General features: G+C 52.6%; 1 protein-coding gene across 3 annotated transcripts in view; it reads left to right on the forward strand.

Moving 5' to 3' along the window:
* SH3PXD2B (SH3 and PX domains 2B) overlaps positions 1 to 15,984 on the forward strand; it is a 76,516-nt gene extending 60,532 nt beyond the window's left edge. Inside the window, exons 7-15 of one of the 3 annotated variants that reach the window (XM_086470963.1) lie at positions 262 to 297; positions 6,716 to 6,850; positions 8,358 to 8,462; positions 9,169 to 9,252; positions 10,531 to 10,648; positions 11,922 to 12,148; positions 12,734 to 12,783; positions 13,199 to 13,324; positions 14,488 to 15,984. In XM_086470963.1, coding sequence (XP_086327089.1) covers positions 262 to 297; positions 6,716 to 6,850; positions 8,358 to 8,462; positions 9,169 to 9,252; positions 10,531 to 10,648; positions 11,922 to 12,148; positions 12,734 to 12,783; positions 13,199 to 13,324; positions 14,488 to 15,984 — 2,378 coding nt within the window. The remainder of the gene's footprint in view (positions 1 to 261; positions 298 to 6,715; positions 6,851 to 8,357; positions 8,463 to 9,168; positions 9,253 to 10,530; positions 10,649 to 11,921; positions 12,149 to 12,733; positions 12,784 to 13,198; positions 13,325 to 14,487) is intronic. The other 2 variants (XM_086470964.1, XM_086470965.1) reach the window with 2 other exon arrangements.
* The last annotated feature ends 2,472 nt before the right edge of the window (positions 15,985 to 18,456 follow it).

The following is an 18,456-nucleotide window of genomic DNA, read 5'->3' on the forward strand; positions in this document are numbered from 1 at the left end:
CCTGCTGTGCTCCCCCGTGGGGCTCCCCGACACAGCATGCCCCCTCTATCCACCTGGGATTTCCTTGCAGCCTCCAAGTCCCAGTCCCATGTCCCCTGCGCCTTCTGTGGTGCTCCCAAAGGTGGGACCCGCAGCTCTCCGTGCTGCGCTGGCTTCCCAGTTCACTCATTAATTGAGTTGTTGCCACTGTTGCTGCCACCCCCGAGTTCATTTCCCTCCCCACCTCATGCCTTGTCTCCCGTCATTTTGTTCCTCCATCAGGGTTTATCCAGAGAACGGCCTCTTTCCTGCAGAGAGGTACTAACAGCCGCTTGCTACCTGGCCCTTGCTCTTGCTTTGCCTTTTGCCAAAGGGACACAGGCTCAGGCTGGGTGGGCAAGCCCCTTGCAAGAAGCTGTCACGTCCCCCATAGCTTTCTGTGGTGGCTGGTGGACATGGGACAGTAGTGGAGAGGAGGTACAGCAGGCTGGGACTAGCACTTGCCTGTTGGTACAGCTCCACACACAGGGGCTGTGTCACAGGTCTTGAGTGAAGGGCAGGACTTGGTCTGCAGCCAGGAGGATGGGGATGCCAAAATTTCCCAAGTCCAGAGGAAGGTCTAAGCTGCACGGTGGTCGGTGTGAGGTTGCAAGTCTCCTGATGCAGTATTACATTCTGCTTCATGATTGCACCATCTGGGACCCTTCGGGTGGATGGTTGGGTCTGGGATGCTCTACTCCTGCTCCTCAAGAGAGTGGAATACCTCTGAAAGACTCCCTGGCTGGTGTGTTTTAGCAGTTATCTGAGCTTCCCAGAAAGAGGAGACAGGAGGGGAAGAGCCTTCAATTTGTGGATTAGGAAGAACATCTTCCAGGTACTGGAGCCACAGAAGGTATAAAAATAGTGCGAGGGTCTTTGGGAAGGAAGGTCTGAGTCTTGGCTGGATGGATGTTCTGCTGGCATAGGTTGTGGAAAGGTTTTTGGCTGGAGAGTTGGTGCTGCCACAAGCTGCATAAGCAAGTTCACTTGTAGATGAGTGGGTTCCTCTCAGAGGAGAGAGAGAGAGAAGATACAGGGGAGACTTGAAAACTTGATTCTACTTTTCTACTGGAGCTGCAGATCATACCTCCCTCGAGAACTGATGGTGGCCCAGCATCTTAACTGAAACTAGTTGCAGGATGCATATGAAAACCTCAGATATTGTCTGCTTGAACAGTGGCTCCTGATTTTGGTCTGTTCTCATGGGCAAGTCGTAACTGGATGCCCTCCTGACTGACTAGCAGAGGTTTACCAGTATGGTTAAAAGCTTCAGACAACATTTTTCTTCTTAAGCTCTGACTGCTGCAAGGTGTGTTTGTCAAAGCTGGACCTTGGGATGGTCATTTTATAGCTCTCATGAGCCATTTGCAAGCAGACTGCAGTTTTTGTACTAGCTTTCTTGTGCTGAAGTGGTGGGTCTTCAACTAGCTTTGGAGGCAGAGAGATGTGTCTGGCTGTGGGTGGGGACAAAAATAGGCTACAATTTTTTTCCTTCTTCTCTCTTTTGATAAAACAGAGGTAAAATAAAGATAAAATCTCCCTCATGGTCAAAACTTCTATTGTGTCTCAGCAGGAACATTTGGTGAGTAAGGGAAGGGTGTTACATTTCTCTATGAGATCAGTGTGTGTTTAGATCACTTTGAATCCTGTCCACCGAGCTTAGGCAAGAGAAAAGAAGGCCTCTCTAGGGTTGAGAAGAAGAGGAAGAAAATTTCTGGTGCATAACTCTGTTCTTTGGGGGCAGAATTCAATTTAAGGATGCTGGCTGTTAGAGAAGCAGGAGCTTTTCTCCTGCTTGTGTACACAGCTTCATCCTGCTTTCCCACTGCAGGTTTATGGGCAGCTTCACTCTGCCATCCTGTTGGCTTGGTGGGTTTGTAAGTGACACAAGGATGTTACTGAGGTCAAAGAGAAATTTTTCTTTGGGATGCTGTTTGCTTGACACTGTTGAGAGGAAGGGAAAAGGGAGAGTTTGGGTAATGTCCAAGCCATGGCCTGCTCTGGCAGGGCAGGATGCAATGTTTTGCCCATGGCACCTGGCGTATGTGCAGTAGCCATCAGGAAAAGATGTTGGTGTGCAGTAACGTTACAAAGGGCTGATGCATTGTGCCAGACAGGTTCAGGGACTCCTCTCACTGTCTTAGGTTTTCTGGCAGCAGAAAGAAAGTTTGGTTCTGCTGCTGTCACCCTGATTCCTCTTACACCTTGAGGAAGTTCCTAATAGTTCGTTGGTTCCTCAAGCCAGTCCTGCTTTGAGGTAGCAAATATGCAGCAAGACACAAAAAAGGCTTATTCAATACTGGATCTCCCTGACGAGAGGCATCCAATAGCTGCTAACAAGCAAAAATCACAAGAATTTTCCAATAAACAATTTCCCAATTGCTTACTTCTCCCAGCTTTGCTGGAGGGGGGGGAAACTGCTCTTCAGGAGGGCATTGGAAAGAGCTCCTGAGCTCCTGGCAACAGCAAGCCCTGTTTTGAAATGGGATTTGAACAAACACTGGGATGCGAAGTGGGGTAAAGTACTACCTGCCCTCAGCCTCCTCTGGTGACCAAGAGACTCAAGTGACATTTGCTGTTGAGAGGAGGGCCCAGTGTAAGTGAGCAGTGGAAATAAAATCTGCTTCCTCTGCTTGTTTTTTTTTTTTTTTACCAGTATTTGTAGTCCCACATGTCTGTGAGCCCTAGGCATGGGCCCAGGCTCCATACAGCCTGCAGCTTGCAGGGGGGTGGATTGTTCGCCAGGCTCTGGGACTCTGAAGGCTGACTTGGCCACTGATGTACGTATGTCTAAAAGTAGTCATCATGTCAGTCCCCAAGACTGTTTTGAGCATTTCTATCCTCTCCTCCTCTTGCAGTTCAACAGCAAGCACAGATGGAGAGTCATGGGTTCATTGCAGCACTGACTTAGTGCAGGGGAGCCTGAAACTGTCTACAGTTTATATTTGGGTGGAGCTGCCCAAGGAGGCTGGCAGAGAGCTCCAATATCCCCCCGCCAGTTTTATTTTAGATATGTTCTTGTGTGGCCATGTCCGTTTTGCTGTGCTATGTAATGTGCCTGCAATGGCGTAGGGACCCCAAACCACAGTATGCAGTCTAGTGAGAGACAGTGAAAACAGCTCTTGTATCCTCCAGCAGCTATAGGGGGACCTTTCTAAAACTCCACTGGTGAATGATATTTCCATGTGATTATTTTCCAGTTCTGGAAAAATCCCTGGAGAGATGAGAGGGCTTGCAAAGAGTACAGCACAGCATGTAGTACCTGTTTCACGTGAGAGCAGGAAGAAAGTAACTTTTGCAGTACTCCTCTTCGTCAACTCACCATGTCTGGAAGAACAGGGGCTGTCCTGAGAGCACTGGATCCAATTACCACAGGCCAGAGGACTGGGAGGAAGAAACTTTATCCAAAGCGTGACATTTTTGAAAGATGTGTTAGGCAAGGGCTAGAGTGTACAGCAAGGACAGGCTTCAAAAACAAGTATCTGTGCTCCCTTATTTCAGTCCTGAGCTCTTTGTTTCCCTCTGGAGGCACCAGTGTCCAAGCCCTGTAAGAAAGTTCTCCCTTTTGGCATGGATACTGCAAAGCCAGAAATTGGAAAAGTTGGAAATGTCGCAAGCAACCTCATATCTATGAGACTTCCTACTGGTTTTGTACCTCTCAACTCTTTGGGTGTATGACCAAGTTCCTGGTCAAACAAAACCTGCAAAGGTTTATGGGCTGGCCCGTATGTGACCTGTCTTGAGAGAAGGTCACTGCACTGAACAGTCCTTGGGTTGGTAGCTGGGATGTGCACTGCCTGGAGCGCTGAATGCATCTCCTTGGTGTCTCTCCTGCATCCACAGCAAGCATCAGTTCTGTAAGTCCAGTCCAGGGACCTCAGTGGTCTCTCGACTCAATGCCTATCCCTTCTCTAGGCCACGTTTGTGTCAGTCTCACAAGTGAGGGATGTTCAGGAGATGCAGTCTGTGCTCCTGCCTACAGCTATCTGCAAAACTCACTCTCTTGTGAGCTCTGGTCTGTACTTCCTCCCCTCCCCAGCTGCAGACCTTTAGTACTGTCTCCCATCTTAAATGGTAAGGTTTACACACCATTGCTATTTTTAAGAGACCCAAATCTGCCCATATAGAAGATGTTCTGTTGTTAACTTGAGTGTGTATTTTTGTGGTTGAGGACAATTATGCCAGGTGAAGAGGCTCCTGAAATTAACTCCTACTTCTTCCTCCAAGCTCAGTTTACCACTGCTGTTGCTAGTTTAATAGGTACATTGGAAGATCCAAATTGCCTGCTGAAACTACGAATAGCCTCAGAGCAATGGGTGTAATTATAGCGAGGGAGGCAGAAAGGAGACTACTTCTCTCTTCCTACAGCTGTTATTCTTCTCTTGGGGGCCGGGTAGATCCTCTGATCACTTTGAGCACAAACCTCTAACTGAGCTAGTAGAACAGATAGTCCTAGCATCCACCATTCACTTTAGAGGGCTATTTTAAATTCTGTCTAGTGCCCCACCTCTGGGTTTTGGTATGGAAGAAGCTTTTATTAGCGGTAACAGATCCTCTGCACTTGGCCAGCACACCTGGAGCTCTGCAGAGTGCTGTTTATAGCAGAATAACATGGACAATTTGCCTCCTCTTCCTTTAGATTAGACTGACCTGAAGATGCATTGTTCATTTAAATCTTTGTTGTGGTGTTTCTTTCTCAGAACCAGTTTGAGAGGTTGTGACCCCGTGCACAGAACTTCTCTGTGAGGCAGGACACCATCCTAGGATTGCTAAAGACCTGCTAGATCTTATCCATCTCTACTCATACCCTTTTGGGATGACTGTGCCACCCTAGGTTTCCTATGGGGGAACCTTTGCCCTGCAATAGGTTCCCTCATAGGAAAGATCTTTTGTCAGACTGAGACCTCTCATGCGATGGGGCACTTGCCCGTAGAAGCTTGTCCCTGATAATGCAGTCTGAATTTCTTTGCTGCATTTCATCAAACTGTCCCAAGGGGCCACCACTCTATGCAATTTCACACCCTTCAGAGACTGGGAGGTAATTGTCCCGTATATCTGCCATGCCGTAGCAGCTAGAGGGCTGGGCCAGATGTGATGTCTGCCCTGGCCCAAAACTTGAGGCTCCCTGCTCAGAGTATATGCACAGCCCCTGTAAATTTGACTTAAGACCCATGATCGGGTGTGTGATTCTTTTGTGTCACTCGTGCTATAATAATTAACACTATCCTATTTCCAAAGCACTTGGGAAATATTAATTAATTTTTACCACACCTGGGGAGAACGGGGGAATATGATAATGCCCTCACCTGACAGGTTGCAAAGCTGCAAGGCAAAATGTTGGGTTGGAGGCCAGAGCCAGGGCTCAGAGTGGAGGGGAGTCGTGGGCAAGAGTTTCTGACACCTTTTTGCTTCTTGGAGGCTTTTGGAGGCAGATGGGGCAAGTGCTGCTGGTGCTCTGGGTAACCGAACGCCTTGCGACTGGTTCAGTGTGGGGCTGGGCCCGAGCGACCGCGCGGCTCGGTGGGGCTGAAGAGGCTGGACTGGGCCGGAGCCCACGCCGTGCCCGCTCGCTTGAGCCTGCGGAGCCCCGGGTCGCTTCGCGGTCTCCCTGCCCACGGGTGGGGCAAGGGCGGCTTTGCTCGGTGTGTCGGGACAGGCTCGGGGCCGTGTTTCTAAAGCAGGGACAGATGCGAGTGGAAACCGCGGTTGCGGCGCTACCGTAGCAAGCCGCACCGGGCGGAGCGGGGGGGGGGGGGGGGGGGGGGCGGGCAGCCGCGTCCAGAGCGCTCTCCTACATGAAAACGCGCTGGCAAAATACAAACCAGCCTTGCCCTGCTGTGCCTCGCTGCTGGTCCCCTGGCCGAGGCGGCTGGCGGGGCTCCTGGGTGTCCCCTGGCCCGAAGGGCCCGTTAGGAGCGCTGGCCTTAGCCCGCAGTGCCACCTGCAGCCCGCCCGCGCTCTGCGCAGCCGGTGCCGCAGCGCCCCTCGCCCGGGTGACAGGCCTCCTGGCCGAAGGAAAGCTTTGCTCCCGGTGGATCCTGCCCGTTTGCTCCTCCGTGGGGTATTTTTTTTTTTTTTTTTCTTTTCTGACGTGAAATTGGGATCTCCAGCAGGAGGAGCTGAGCAGAGTTAGTGGAGCAAATAGCAGAGCGAGCAAGCCGTGCTGGTGAGTGGTGAGACGGTGACCGAAATGCATAAAGGCAATGATGACAGGGGGATGCTGCTCTGTCCTACATGCACCCCTCCACCTGGCTGTCCAGGCTCTTTAGCCAGGACCAGCAAAACTCACTGCGGGTTGTGTGTATTGAGCTGGGGTCTGAGCTGGTCCATGCGTGGGGGCAGCTGATGGCAGTGCACAGGAGACTGCCCAGAGCCCCTTCGTTCTCTGACAGCAGGGGCCAGGCTGCTGTGTGCATCTGTGGCACTGGTGGGGTTGCTTGGATGGCTCTGTCTGTGAGCAGGAAGGTGGGTAGCAAGTCAAAAGTCTCACCTGGCTGTACCCATCTCACCTGGCTGCTGGTTTGGTCTCACTCTTCCTCACTCTGCCCAAGTCTCTGGCTCACGTCTCTCACGCTGGGGTCCTCGTGGTGTCCTGGAACTACTCGCAGGCCAGCAGGTGCTTGGGAGTGGTAGCCTGCGCTCTTGGGAGCTGGTGCTGACCCTGGCACACGGGTCGGTTCTTGTCCCCCCTGTGCAGGAGCTGACTCTGCGTCGGTCGACCCGTTGGTGCTGGAGCAGTATGTCGTGGTGGCGGACTACCAGAAGCAGGAGAGCTCCGAGATCAGCTTGTGCGTGGGCCAGTTGGTGGATATCATTGAGAAGAACGAATCAGGTACAGAGAGTTTGGCTTGGCAGAGGTCTTTGGGTCTACTCTGCATCGCAGAGTAGGGGCAGGAATAGCAATCCTGTATTGTCGGCGTTTTCTTAATAGGGCCAGCTTCCAGGCACCTCACAGGGATGTCCCTGCATGGTCAGCTGAGGTGGGAGGTGGAGGAAGCAGCTTCAGTCTGCAGGCTGTCTGTATGAGCACGGATAAGACTTCAGGGCTGTCTCTAAAGGAAGGGTCTGATTACCCATGTGCTGAGCGCCAGGCGCCGTCCATCTTTTACAGTCTCTATGCTTCTTTGTGCTGAAAAACTTGGCTGATGGGTCCTGAGGACAAAAGCTATTCCTGGAGTTGGCAGGCTTGTTTTATCGACAGAGGGGGACACTCTCATGGCGCCCGTGAAAGCCCCCATTGTGCGTTTGCAATTCCTGGTTCTGAACACAATGAAGCACCCAGCCGTGGAGCAGGGCAGGCAGCTGAGCTATCGTTTGCTTCAAAACTTAAATGTGTTTCTTAACCTCTGGAAAGGGATCAAGTCATGGCATGGGCCCAACTTCTGGACTTTGCTGAAAAGGGGAATTTATTCCCTGAAGTTAACAGAAGTTGCTTAGGGGGGGTTAAAGACAAATCATGAAAACAGATTTTAAAATTCTGGAAAGCCAGTCCCCAGAGGATTAGTTGCACCAGCAGCTATGTTTGAGAATGAGGAAAATAAAAGCAACCCTGAAGCAAGTGAAACCTAATAGCACAGCCAATTCAAAAGCTATGGCAAATAATTTATTTATTGAATGTCAGCCCTGGTTTTCCCTTCCATGCAGGTAGCTGCTGATTCCCTCCGCAACAATCTAGTAGTCTTTCTAAATGACTCACTGGTGAGGTTCCGAGGATAATGCTCAGTCGTTATGTTTTTCCTCCTAAAGACACAAATAGCTTGTGCTTTTAATAACCGAGGAGCACGCGTTTATTTTGATTGGACACCCAGGGTGGCCCAGAATTGCTTGTGGCCGCTACGGAGCTGGCTAGGTTTCCACTGGGAGAGCTCATGTTTTAATCCTGCATTTGCTCTTAGCTTTTAAAATTTGCTGTTTCCACAAATGTAAAGAAGGCGAGAGCGCAGCAGGAGTCAGCTATTGATTTGCAGACAGTGTATTCATCTCTGCTAATTAGCCTGGGCTTGCTGATCCAGACTGAGGGAAAATGAACAATGAAGGGGGGAAAAAAAAAAGAAAGCAAATGCAGTGGCTGGAGCCATTCAGTTCTCAGAGCCTCTCCTGTTTTTTATGGGGTGGGAACTGTGCATTTAGATACCATTCAGCTGCAATTCTCCCGTGCTACTGTCTGTGTTCCTTTTCAGGTAGCGCTTGGCTCTGTTGCTTTGGGGTCACCTCAGCTTCCCATGTAGGCAGCAAGGAAGGGGCAAAGTCCCCCAGGCTTGTGGTTTGGAGGGGAGGGTAGGAGAGAGTTTTTGGCTGTTGAGAGCCCTTAGCTGAGCGGCCTGCTGTTTTCTTCTCAGGCTGGTGGTTTGTGAGCACATCGGAGGAGCAAGGCTGGGTGCCGGCGACCTGCCTGGAGGCCCAGGATGGTGTCCAGGATGAGTTCTCAATGCAGCCTGATGGAGGTAAGAGGTTGCTGGAGATACCTGCCTCAGCTTCTTCCTGCTGAACTGCACTGAGCTGCTCGCAGGACTGCAGAGCCCTCCCTGACTTAGGCAGGACACTAGACCGGGGAAGGACAAACCCACATGTGCTGTTCAGTCATGTCTGCCTGTAATGGTCCTGCCTGGCCAGTGCTCTGCTCCAGTGCTGCAGCAGAAGTAGGGCAGCTGGATACTGGCAGTGTAACTGCAGGCCTTTCTGCACCCCGACAGAGGGGCTGAAGGTGCTGCCTCCAGGGAACACTCAGTCCTGCCATACCAATGCCTCCTTTAGGCCCCAGGGAGCTGTTTTATCTGTACTGGAGGAGGAGCAAAGCTCAGGTCCTAGGACAATTCACATGTCTTCTAAACTCATGCAGAATAAAGAGCATGCATGAGCTCACTTTATGAGAACAGCAATCTGAAACGCCCTGGGAGAACCCATCCTTCCTGTTGACCACTGTATGCTCAAAGCAGTGCTGTAGCTGGCTCAGCCCCTCATCTTCTGGAGAGATGGAGGAGGGGGGGGGGGGGTGTGGTCAGACCATGGAGGCCTCCCAGAGGGGGCTCCAGGTGAGTACAATCTCTGTGCCACTTTCTGGTGTCAGCCCTGTCTCCTCTTGGACCTGAAGTGCTGCCTCCTTACGTCCTCTCTTGTCCTTCTCCTGCTTCCCCAACATGCTCTTCCCAGTCCCATGGAGATACTGGTCTCTTCCCAGGCATGTTGGCCGTCGTCGGACTCTTGGGGACTTGTACACCAATGGATGGGGTCAAGGTGGACGTCTTGTTCGGCTGCCTGTGTTTTGTGTGCTTGGAGCCTTGTCGGCATGTTTGTTTGCTTTGCATGTGATGAATCCTGCTTGTGTCAGTCCTCAATACGTGCCATGCATGCTCCTTAGCCTTCCATTAGGCCCACTCATGTCCACCTCTCTTTCCTCTGTCAGCTGTTCCTTCTCACTTCTTGAGGCTTGTTTGGGTACAGAGGCTGGAGTTTCTGTTTTCCCTCAACACGTGTATGCAGACTTCTTGCAACTACTGCCTTAGTTCCTGTAAAAGTAACTCCTCTGAGCCATGGCCCTGGGGTTGGTGTCTCAGAAGGGGTCAGGAGGAGAAGAGCCAGGTTAGTTTTGCTGGATGTGACAGGAGATTTTCTGTTTTGACTCATTTGCATGAAAGGAGTGGGAAATCAAGCCCTTCAAGGGCTGTACTCCTCCAAGAAGACAAATCCAGGAAACCTGCACAGTGGGGAAATATGAATGTCCAGAGGTGTGGGGTTTGGAGGTAGACTTTTCCCAAAATGGCCTTCACCCTACTGTGGCACTGCTTAAGCACAGGCAGTTGCTTTCCTGGGTTTCTTCCAGAGAGGGCAGGACAAGGTGAGGGAGAGGGGTGGACAGTTGGACTTGTTTGTCTGATGTGTCCGTATGGCTATCAGGATGTTTCTCTTTCCTCATTAAGGGAGGAGCATCCATGTCCCATCACTTGGTCTGGTGAACAGGACATCAGACTCTTCTCCAGGCTCACCTCACGACTTTGACCAATGTCTTGGGGGGCCCAGCTGTTGCACAGGGAAGTAGACCTGCTGTTGTAGAGCAGTTTGAGAGCTGTGCGTGAGAGCAGGTCTGTATGTGTGGGGTTGCTCCCTGATGCCTGAGGGATTTCTTTCCTGTATAGAGGACAGTTCTTCTTTAAAGGCTGTGAGAAAGAAATCTGAACTGAAATGGATGCATGGAAGGGCTTCTGTGAAGAGCAGGTGAAAGGAGAGCTGTCATATAAATGATAGTCTTTATTCCTAAGGGAGGGGAGGAACTGTTTTAACTGACTTCTCCTTGGGCCAGACTAGCTCACCAAAGCTTACATTTCAAAATGTAGCTGGGTTTGGTTTGAAATACATTTCACTGGCATTTCTTTTGTGAATCGTTATGTATCTCTGTGTGTTTGCAGCTGTATTACAACAGGAAATATCATTATATAAAGCATTTAACCATTGTTCAACTGAGTCCAGGTTTCCATAAAACAGTATCTCCATGAAACTGCACTTTCTTTCCAACAGAGGAGAAGTACACCGTTATTTACCCGTATACTGCAAGAGACCAGGATGAAATGAACCTGGACAAAGGGGCTGTGGTGGAGGTGATTCAGAAGAACCTGGAGGGCTGGTGGAAAATCAGGTACTGTTCCTGCTTCTTCCTCTTCCCTGGCACTGCAGCAGGGGCTCTGCAAAGCAGAGACTCAATGCACGTGGGATGTACAGTCCAAAGGCAAGTCTAGGGTATTGGGAAGGGCAGGCTACCAGAACTCATTTCTCTTCATCCCTACAAACTAAGGCTAGCTGACGTTCAGGGCTTCAGCCAAGCATAGCTGTGGTTAAACGTTTTTAAAATCCCCCGATTTCCTGTGCAGGGAGGCGGACTGCGTCACGGCATCACATGCCCCAGCAGTGCAAAGGGAACCGGTGTTGAGAGCATTAATTTTACGTCATGTGCTGCTGATAGGAAAACCAGTGAGTGTTCTGGAGGCAGGTTGGATCCTCTGGCTGTGTTATCCTGTGGAGAAAAGCCATTGGCCAGGCTAGGTCTGCTGTGTGCAGGGTGTGCTGTGGCCAAAGACTCCAGATCGTCCTGAGCTGATACTTGTTTTCTCCTGGAAGCTCATTTTCTCTTGTCTGTGGTCTAGCAAACGGCTGGACTTGAGCAGGGTGGGAGCACGTGCTGCAGTTTTCTTAACCTTACATTGAACCTGTGGTCTTGGCAGTAACAAAGCCCCAGAAAAACGTCCATTGACTTTTTAAGCAGAGGAGAGCTGCCACAAGAGCTCTAAAGGCAATTACAAGCTCAGTAGCTGGTGCCATCTGAGCATAGTGGCTGCAGCCCAGCCAGCGGGGAGAGTCTTTGACACTGGCACAGGACCCTCCAGCATGGCAGGGAGACTCCACGGATGTGGTTTCTCAATCAGATTGCAGGGCTGGTTTCTCTCCTAAACAGTGCAGATTTACAGCAGGGAAGGGATCCAGGCTGCCGGCGCTCAGGCAGAGGGCTTGTGCTTTCTCCAAAGTCCAGGTAATCGAGCCTAGCAGCAGCCCTCTGGTTTTCCCCTCTGCTTCCCCTGCCAGTGTGCTTCATTCCTGAACGGGTGCCACTGTTGAGGTGAAAAGGAATTTGGGCTTCATACCATTCCCAGCCCTCAGCCCACTGGCTGCGGCCGGCTTGCACGGGAGTGTTAGTCATGGCTGGAGCTCTCCAGGTGCCCACGTGCCATGGAGCATGGCACCTGGCAAGCTCGTTTTGCCCAGATCATGCAGTACCTTGGGTCAGCTCTGGGTACGGGGATGTCCGATGGCTGAACACCACTCGAGTGCAGTGGATCCCTCCTGCGGGGAGGGCTCGTGGCCCCGATACAGCGCAGGAGCTCTGCACAGTGACATTGCCGTTGTTGCCACTGCAGGTACCAGGGCCAAGAAGGCTGGGCACCCGCCTCCTACCTCAAAAAGGGGAATGGAGAGATGTTCTCACAGAAGTTGGGGTCAGGCTCCTCTACTCATTCGTGTGCCTTGGATCTGGATGGCATCTCCCGACAGCAGGTCATGGCGAGCCGAGAGAAGGATGCGCTCGCTGGCCAAAGGGATGGGAGATTTGACAGCCGTCCCCTGCCCAATGCTGACATCCGACGCAGTAAGTGACCAGTTGGGAGGAGGCTGGTGGTGGCTGGGGTGTCAGTGCAGCCTTTCCTTCAGGCTTTTGGGCAATGTAACAGGGTGTGAGGGAGGCAGAAGGCTTTGCAGGCACTGTGAGCTCTGCAGCAAGGTCTGGAGGTGACGTTGCACAGGCAGATGGGGGATGAGCACAGTGCTGCCCAGGGACCTGCTGAGGATCAGCAAATGTGATTTGGATAAAGGCCTCCCCACCCCAGACTGCAGATGTTCTCCTCTCAGAAGCTGGGGCATTTTAACCCCTCCGCAGGCCAGGTCTTCTGGGTCAGGCCTGCAATGTACAAGCAGTTTCATGTGGTGACCTCAGCTGCATTTCCTAGCAGCACCTGATGGTGCAAAGCTGGTTCTTCTTCCAGTGGGATGCCCTCAAAACCAGGGTGACCCATGCCACTCTGGGTACCAGGCAGACAAGTTCCTCCTTTGGCGTCCTTGCCCATGGGGCAGGCTTGGTCCTTGCCTTTCTGTTTTCTCTTTCGCTTGTCTTTTATGAACACATGTGTGACCAAAAGCCAGAAACTCAACAGCATCTGAAATTCTTCCTCCACAGAGTCACCAAAGATGAGGCAGAGACCCCCTCCTCGCCGAGATCTCACCATAGTAAGTGCCAGCTGATGTAGGAGAGCAGCAATGGCAAAGGGAGTTGGAGAGGAGCACTGAAAGAGCTCTTGGTCAAGGCTGGAGTACGCATGCTGCCTCCCTGCTGTCTTAAGACTCTTCTCTTTGCATGTGGTCTTTAAATGAACTTTTGACCAATCTGTCCCACAGGGCTGGGTTGCCAGTGGGAGGCTGCAGACTGGCTCCCTCCCTCTGGGGAGGGTGACTGCCGTCAGCGAGAACTCTGGCACTGAGCAATTTTCTGCTCAGCCTGGTAATGGTTTATGTTGGTGAGGGTGCTGTATGGGCACAGCCGAACTCCCTGGCCTGGCCATGCTGCAGGCTGGTGGACTGTGTGGATGTTGCGGCACGCCTGCTGTAGAAACATGCTGATGGGTTTTCTTTTTTCTTGTCATAGCCACGTGGTTTGAACCTGCCTAAACCTCCTGTCCCTCCTCAAGTGGAAGAGGAATATTACACCATTGCTGACTTCCAGACCACCATCCCTGATGGCATCAGCTTCCAGGCAGGAATGAAAGTAGAGGTGAGGCTGTCATCTTCCCTTCCCACGTCTTCGCATCAGTGCAGTGCTTCAGACTCCCATTGCCCTGGGACCTTTTTCAGGCAGGGCAGATGTGCTCACCACGGCGTTCTGGGTGGAAACCGGGCTTGTTCAGCCTGGAAAAGAGAAGGCTCTGGGGAGACCTTTTAGTGTCCTTCCAGTGCTTGAAGGGGGCCTACAAGAAGGCTGGGGGCCTGCAGTGACAGGACAAGGGGTAATGGTTGGAAGCTGGGAGAGGGCAGGTTTAGACTAGATACAAGGAAGAAGTTCTTCACCCTGAGGGTGGTGAGACACTGGAGCAGGTTGCCTAAGGAAGTTGTGGATGCTCCATCCCTGGAAGTGTTCAAGAGCAAGTTGGATAGAGCCTTAAGCAATGTGATCTAGTGGGAGGTGTCCCTGCTATGGCAGGGGGGTTGGAACTAGCTGATCTTTGACGTCCCTTCCAACCCAAACCGTTCTATGATTGTATGATGGGGCACGTGATTGCCTCTGTGGACTATGGTGCTCTTGGTGGCCTCCTGTCCCTCAACTGTGTGGGTGCTGTGTTGTCTGAGCGAATGGAAATTAAAACCACACCACAAATGGTGGGGTTTTTTTCTTAGTTAGGCCAGGTGTAAAGTTAAAAGCCCTTCCAGAATTGCTTTCCTGGAACACCCGCTTTTGCTGACACAATCCCTCTTGCAGACGTGACTCTGCTTTTCAAAGTGTAAACTGTCCTTCCCGCCGAGGCTGTTTCCTTTACGGCGGCCGAGTCAGCCCCGCCCAGGCCGCAGCCCCGCTTCTGGAGCGCCGGGCCGCGGGGTGGCCGGTCGTGCCGCGGGGGTGGCCGGTCGTGCCGCGGGGGTGGCCGGTCGTGCCGCGGGGGTGGCCGGTCGTGCGGCCGGTGCCGCTTCATCGCTCCAACAGTGCCCCGCAGCGGCCGCTGCCAGCACCCGGCGCGCCGGTCCCCTTCCCTGGCAGAGGTGGTTAGCGGGTCCCCCTCCTGTTAGGGTACCAGGCCTGTGGTTACATGGCTTTTGGTGACCAGGTCAGGGAGGCACCAAGGCCATACACCACCCTGACGTCATTTCAGAGACGCCCAGCATCCCCTTTTGTGCAGAGAGGGCTCCTGCACGCATGCCTGAGGTTTCCTCTTCTCCTGGCAGGTTATTGAGAAAAACCTGAGCGGCTGGTGGTACATTCAGATTGAGGAGAAGGAAGGCTGGGCCCCCGCCACGTTCATTGATAAGTACAAGAAAACCAGCAATGCATCCAGGCCAAATTTCCTGGCTCCGCTACCCAACGAGATGGCCCAGCTCCGGCTCGGCGATGCCACGGCTGACAGCAGCACCGGCGAGGAAGCGACAGGTCCGTGTCGTCCTCTGCCAGAGGCTCCTCCTAACGGTACAGACTGTGGTGGGAAGTGGGCCAAAGACTGGAAGGGAAAGGAGGCTCCCGAGAGCGGGGACCTAGCCTTCGCCGGTGGTTACGAGGAGATCTCGGACCGTGACACAGAGGAGAAGCCTAGCCTGCCGCCCAGGAAAGAGTCCATCATTAAATCGGAAGGTGAGTTACTGGAGAGGCAGAGGCCTCCCCCCAAGCCCCCAGGCGTGATTTTGCCCATGATCCCACCCAAGCAGTCAGCAGCCCCAAAGGACAGCAAGAAGCCCGAGCTGAAACAGGAGAAGGGCAAACTCTTCCAGCTGAAAAATGAAATGGGACTGGAATGTGGACACAAGGTGTCAGCCAAGGAAGTGAAGAAGCCAAACCTCCGGCCCATTGTCAAGCCAACCAAGCCAAAAGCTGAGCCTGTGGAGGATAAGCCTGACCCCATTGCCCAAAATCCATTCTTGAAGTCCAGACCTCAGATCAGGCCAAAACCCGCTGCAGCCCCCCGGTCTGACCCACCTCCAGCTGATGATAAACTGGACATTTGCAGCCTGCGGAGCAAGCTTAGACCTGCAAAATGCCCAGAGAAACCCTCTGAGCAGGACACCGCTGCCGGCGAAAGCTCCTTCAGTAACGCTATGGTCTCTTCAGAGGCTTCTGGAAGGTTTCAGGAGCGACCAAGCATGGAGAGCAAACCCCTGCCCAAGCTGGACAGCCACACTGCGAAAGAAGCGCTGCCCAAAGCACCCCTGGGCGCAGCAAATGCCTCGGGTGCCAGGGAGCCCCCGCCACAGCGCCCTGTTGTGCCACCCCGCAGACCACCACCCCCCAAGAAAACGGGGGGTCCTGTGTCCAGCCCCGCGGTGGAGCTCAGGGCCCCAGCACGGGAAGCACCTGAAATCAGGTCATCCCCAGTGCCGGGGAGGCCTATGCTGGTTCCTCCGAAAGCCAAGCCGTTCCTCTCTGCCTCCATCCAAGACGAAGCCAAAGTGAAAAGCAGTGTAAGCCAAAAGGTTATATCCAAGCCAGTGGAGAGAGGGGAAGCCAAGGAGAGGACCTCAGCCCCCATCTCTAGTCCGGACATCTCCAGGGAAGCTCTCTATGTGGCAGTGGCAGATTTTGAAGGCGACGAGGAGACCAACAGCTTTAAAGAAGGGACTTTGTTTGAAGTTCGTGAGAAGAACAGCAGTGGCTGGTGGTTTTGCAAGGTCCTTACTGGGGGGCCATGCTGGGAGGGCTGGATCCCTTCCAATTACCTGCGTAAGAAGCCATAGCCGCTCGTCTGCTTGCACGGCTGGAGGCTCCCTGGTGTCTCACCTGAATATTTAATTAGCAGATTAATTTATAGTTTTCCGTGAGGCTGGCTTTAAAAAAAAAAGATAGTAATTGAGATCCCACGCATCCCAGCTGGCGCCTGTTGGCAGCAGCATGGAGGAAGCAGCTTGGCCTCCCCTCTCCACCCGTGTGCTCCCACCCGCCCTCCTCCCCATGTCCCCCCGAGCACTTCGCTCCTGTGGCTGTGCCGGCAGCCTAGCTGTGCAGCCGGGGCTGCTCTGGCCAAGCTTCGTGGCATATGATGGCTGTCATGGTTCTGCGTGCTGGGAGATGGACCTTGATAGACGTTTTTGCCACCTGTATGGCGAATCAAAAAGAAATATGGCAGTAGCCAGGGAGAGAGGTGAAGCGTGGGATTGTGCCAACAAAGAAAAACTTCAGGGTCACAGACGGATGTTGTAGGTCACGTTGCTTAGTCCAGGTGTGTAGCAGAGCCATAGGGAGCATGGCATAAAGGAGGAATGGTTGCTGAGAACAGGGTCCCTGTGGCTCTGCCTGCATGTGCAGGCACAGGCATTGCACTCCAGTTAAGGGTAGTGCCTCGCTGCCCTCCCCATGCATGCCACGGGACTGTCCCTTGGTCCCTCTCTGCTCTACAACGACAAGTGTTAACTTCAACATCCTCCTGGTGGAAAAAAAAAAAACAAAAAAACAGAAAAACACACACACGCACACACTCTGTGCTGGTCCAGGATGCTATGCAGGCTTCTCCCATGCAGTATTGCAACCAAACAACAAGAGGTGTTTTGCTTCGGTAGCTGAAGAATACTATGCAAGGCACAGAGGACCAAAATGACCCCAAAAGCCCTGGAAAAGAGGATGCTTTGCTTTCCTTCCCACACAGACTGCCCTGCCTGTTGGACTAATAGGGGACCACCCGTTCCCACAACCCACAGAGCTTCCCTGGGCTGGCGGGCAGCAGCCAGGACGTGGGTCCTTCAGTAGGTGCTGATATTATCAAGTGCAATCCAGAATGTGGGAGTTCAGCTCCTCATCACGACCAGTTGCAAGGCGTGTCTGGTGCTCAGGGGCTCCCTGCCTTGTTTGTCACCCCGTCTGCCTGTCTTCCAGGTACTTGCATTTCATCCTGTGTGGCGGGCTGTTTGGGGGGCTTCAGGTCAAGCAGAGCCTGGGGTTTTCCGTGCTGACATTCCTGCCTAATCTTGCCTGCAGTGTTGCTTATCCCAGCGGGAGGATGAGCGCGGATGAGCTGTCATTCCCCAGTGCTGCTTTCTGCCCTTCTGTACTTGGCTACTTGCAGATTCAGGGCCACATTTCTATCTCCAGAAGAGCTTTAAACCTGGTGCTTCTGTGGATTTCTTGTTGACCAAACCCTCTTGCCCTTTCTAGCCTAATTGCAAGTGCAAGTGCTGCAGCCGCAGCCCTGCAGCCACATGGTTTTGCTGCTGAAAACAATTCTAGTTTTCCTTCTAATTTGAGGCTGGCAGGGTTCTCCACTCCCCGAAACACTTGCCTCCATCTCTGTCCCGTATTTTCTGCCCTGGAAATGTGGAGTTGAAGATATCTCTGTCTGCACACAGAATTAAAATGGTGGTGCCTCAGGCCAGGGTCATTCTGGGAGGGTGATGGGGCGGTTTGTCCCAGTCCTGGTTTGATCTGATAAAGAAGCCCCGACCATCCCAGTCCAGCCTCATATCCAGAAGCCCCAAGGTTCTTTTTTAGCTGTGGGAATGCATGCACCCCTGTCTCCATCTGATTCCTCTCCCTTCCACCTACCTTTTTTTCTGGTGGCACATCAGTCCCTAATCAGGCTGACTCACCTGAGCTGGCAGTAAGCAATATATCTGCAACCCAATCCAATAACAAAGTTCCTTGCGTGGCGCATTGCGAGGTGTTGATGTGCTCCCGGGAGAGTTGCAGGGTGGGTTGGAACAATGCTGCCTTGTCTCTGCGCATCTCCTGCTCCAGTAAATCCCTTTTGCTTTGGAAAGGAATGGGAACAGGATGAGTTAAGCCAGAGTTGCCCAGTGGCCAAATCCAGCCCCCACTGTATCTAGGAAGGGGGCTGGACTTGTGTCCCCCGTCTGCTCTGGCAGTTTCTTGCAGGGGCTGGAAGGACTGTGTGCCCTTTCCCTGTGGCACTGTGTCCTTGCTCTCTCTTTGCCAAATGGCCTTTTAATCTCAGAAGTGTCTCTCTTTTCTCTGTCTCGGAGACCTCACTGCCCCCACCTTTCCTCAGAGGGGACAATGCTATTTCTGTGGCCTCCTTACTAAATGAGGGCTATTTCTGCTTTCCTCCCAGACTAAACCTCAGAACTGGTAGTGCTTCATTTTGCTGACACAAGTACTGTATTTGGCTCATTGAGCGTGTGACGGGCTTGCTCCCTTGTTCCCAAAGAGCTTCCAGGAAGGCAGGGTGAGTGCCTAGTTGGGGGGTCACCCTCAGTAGG

Source organism: Leptosomus discolor, chromosome 10 (genome assembly GCF_034619465.1).
Source record: "Leptosomus discolor isolate bLepDis1 chromosome 10, bLepDis1.hap2, whole genome shotgun sequence".
In the NCBI taxonomy this organism is placed as follows: Eukaryota; Metazoa; Chordata; class Aves; order Leptosomiformes; family Leptosomidae; genus Leptosomus; species Leptosomus discolor.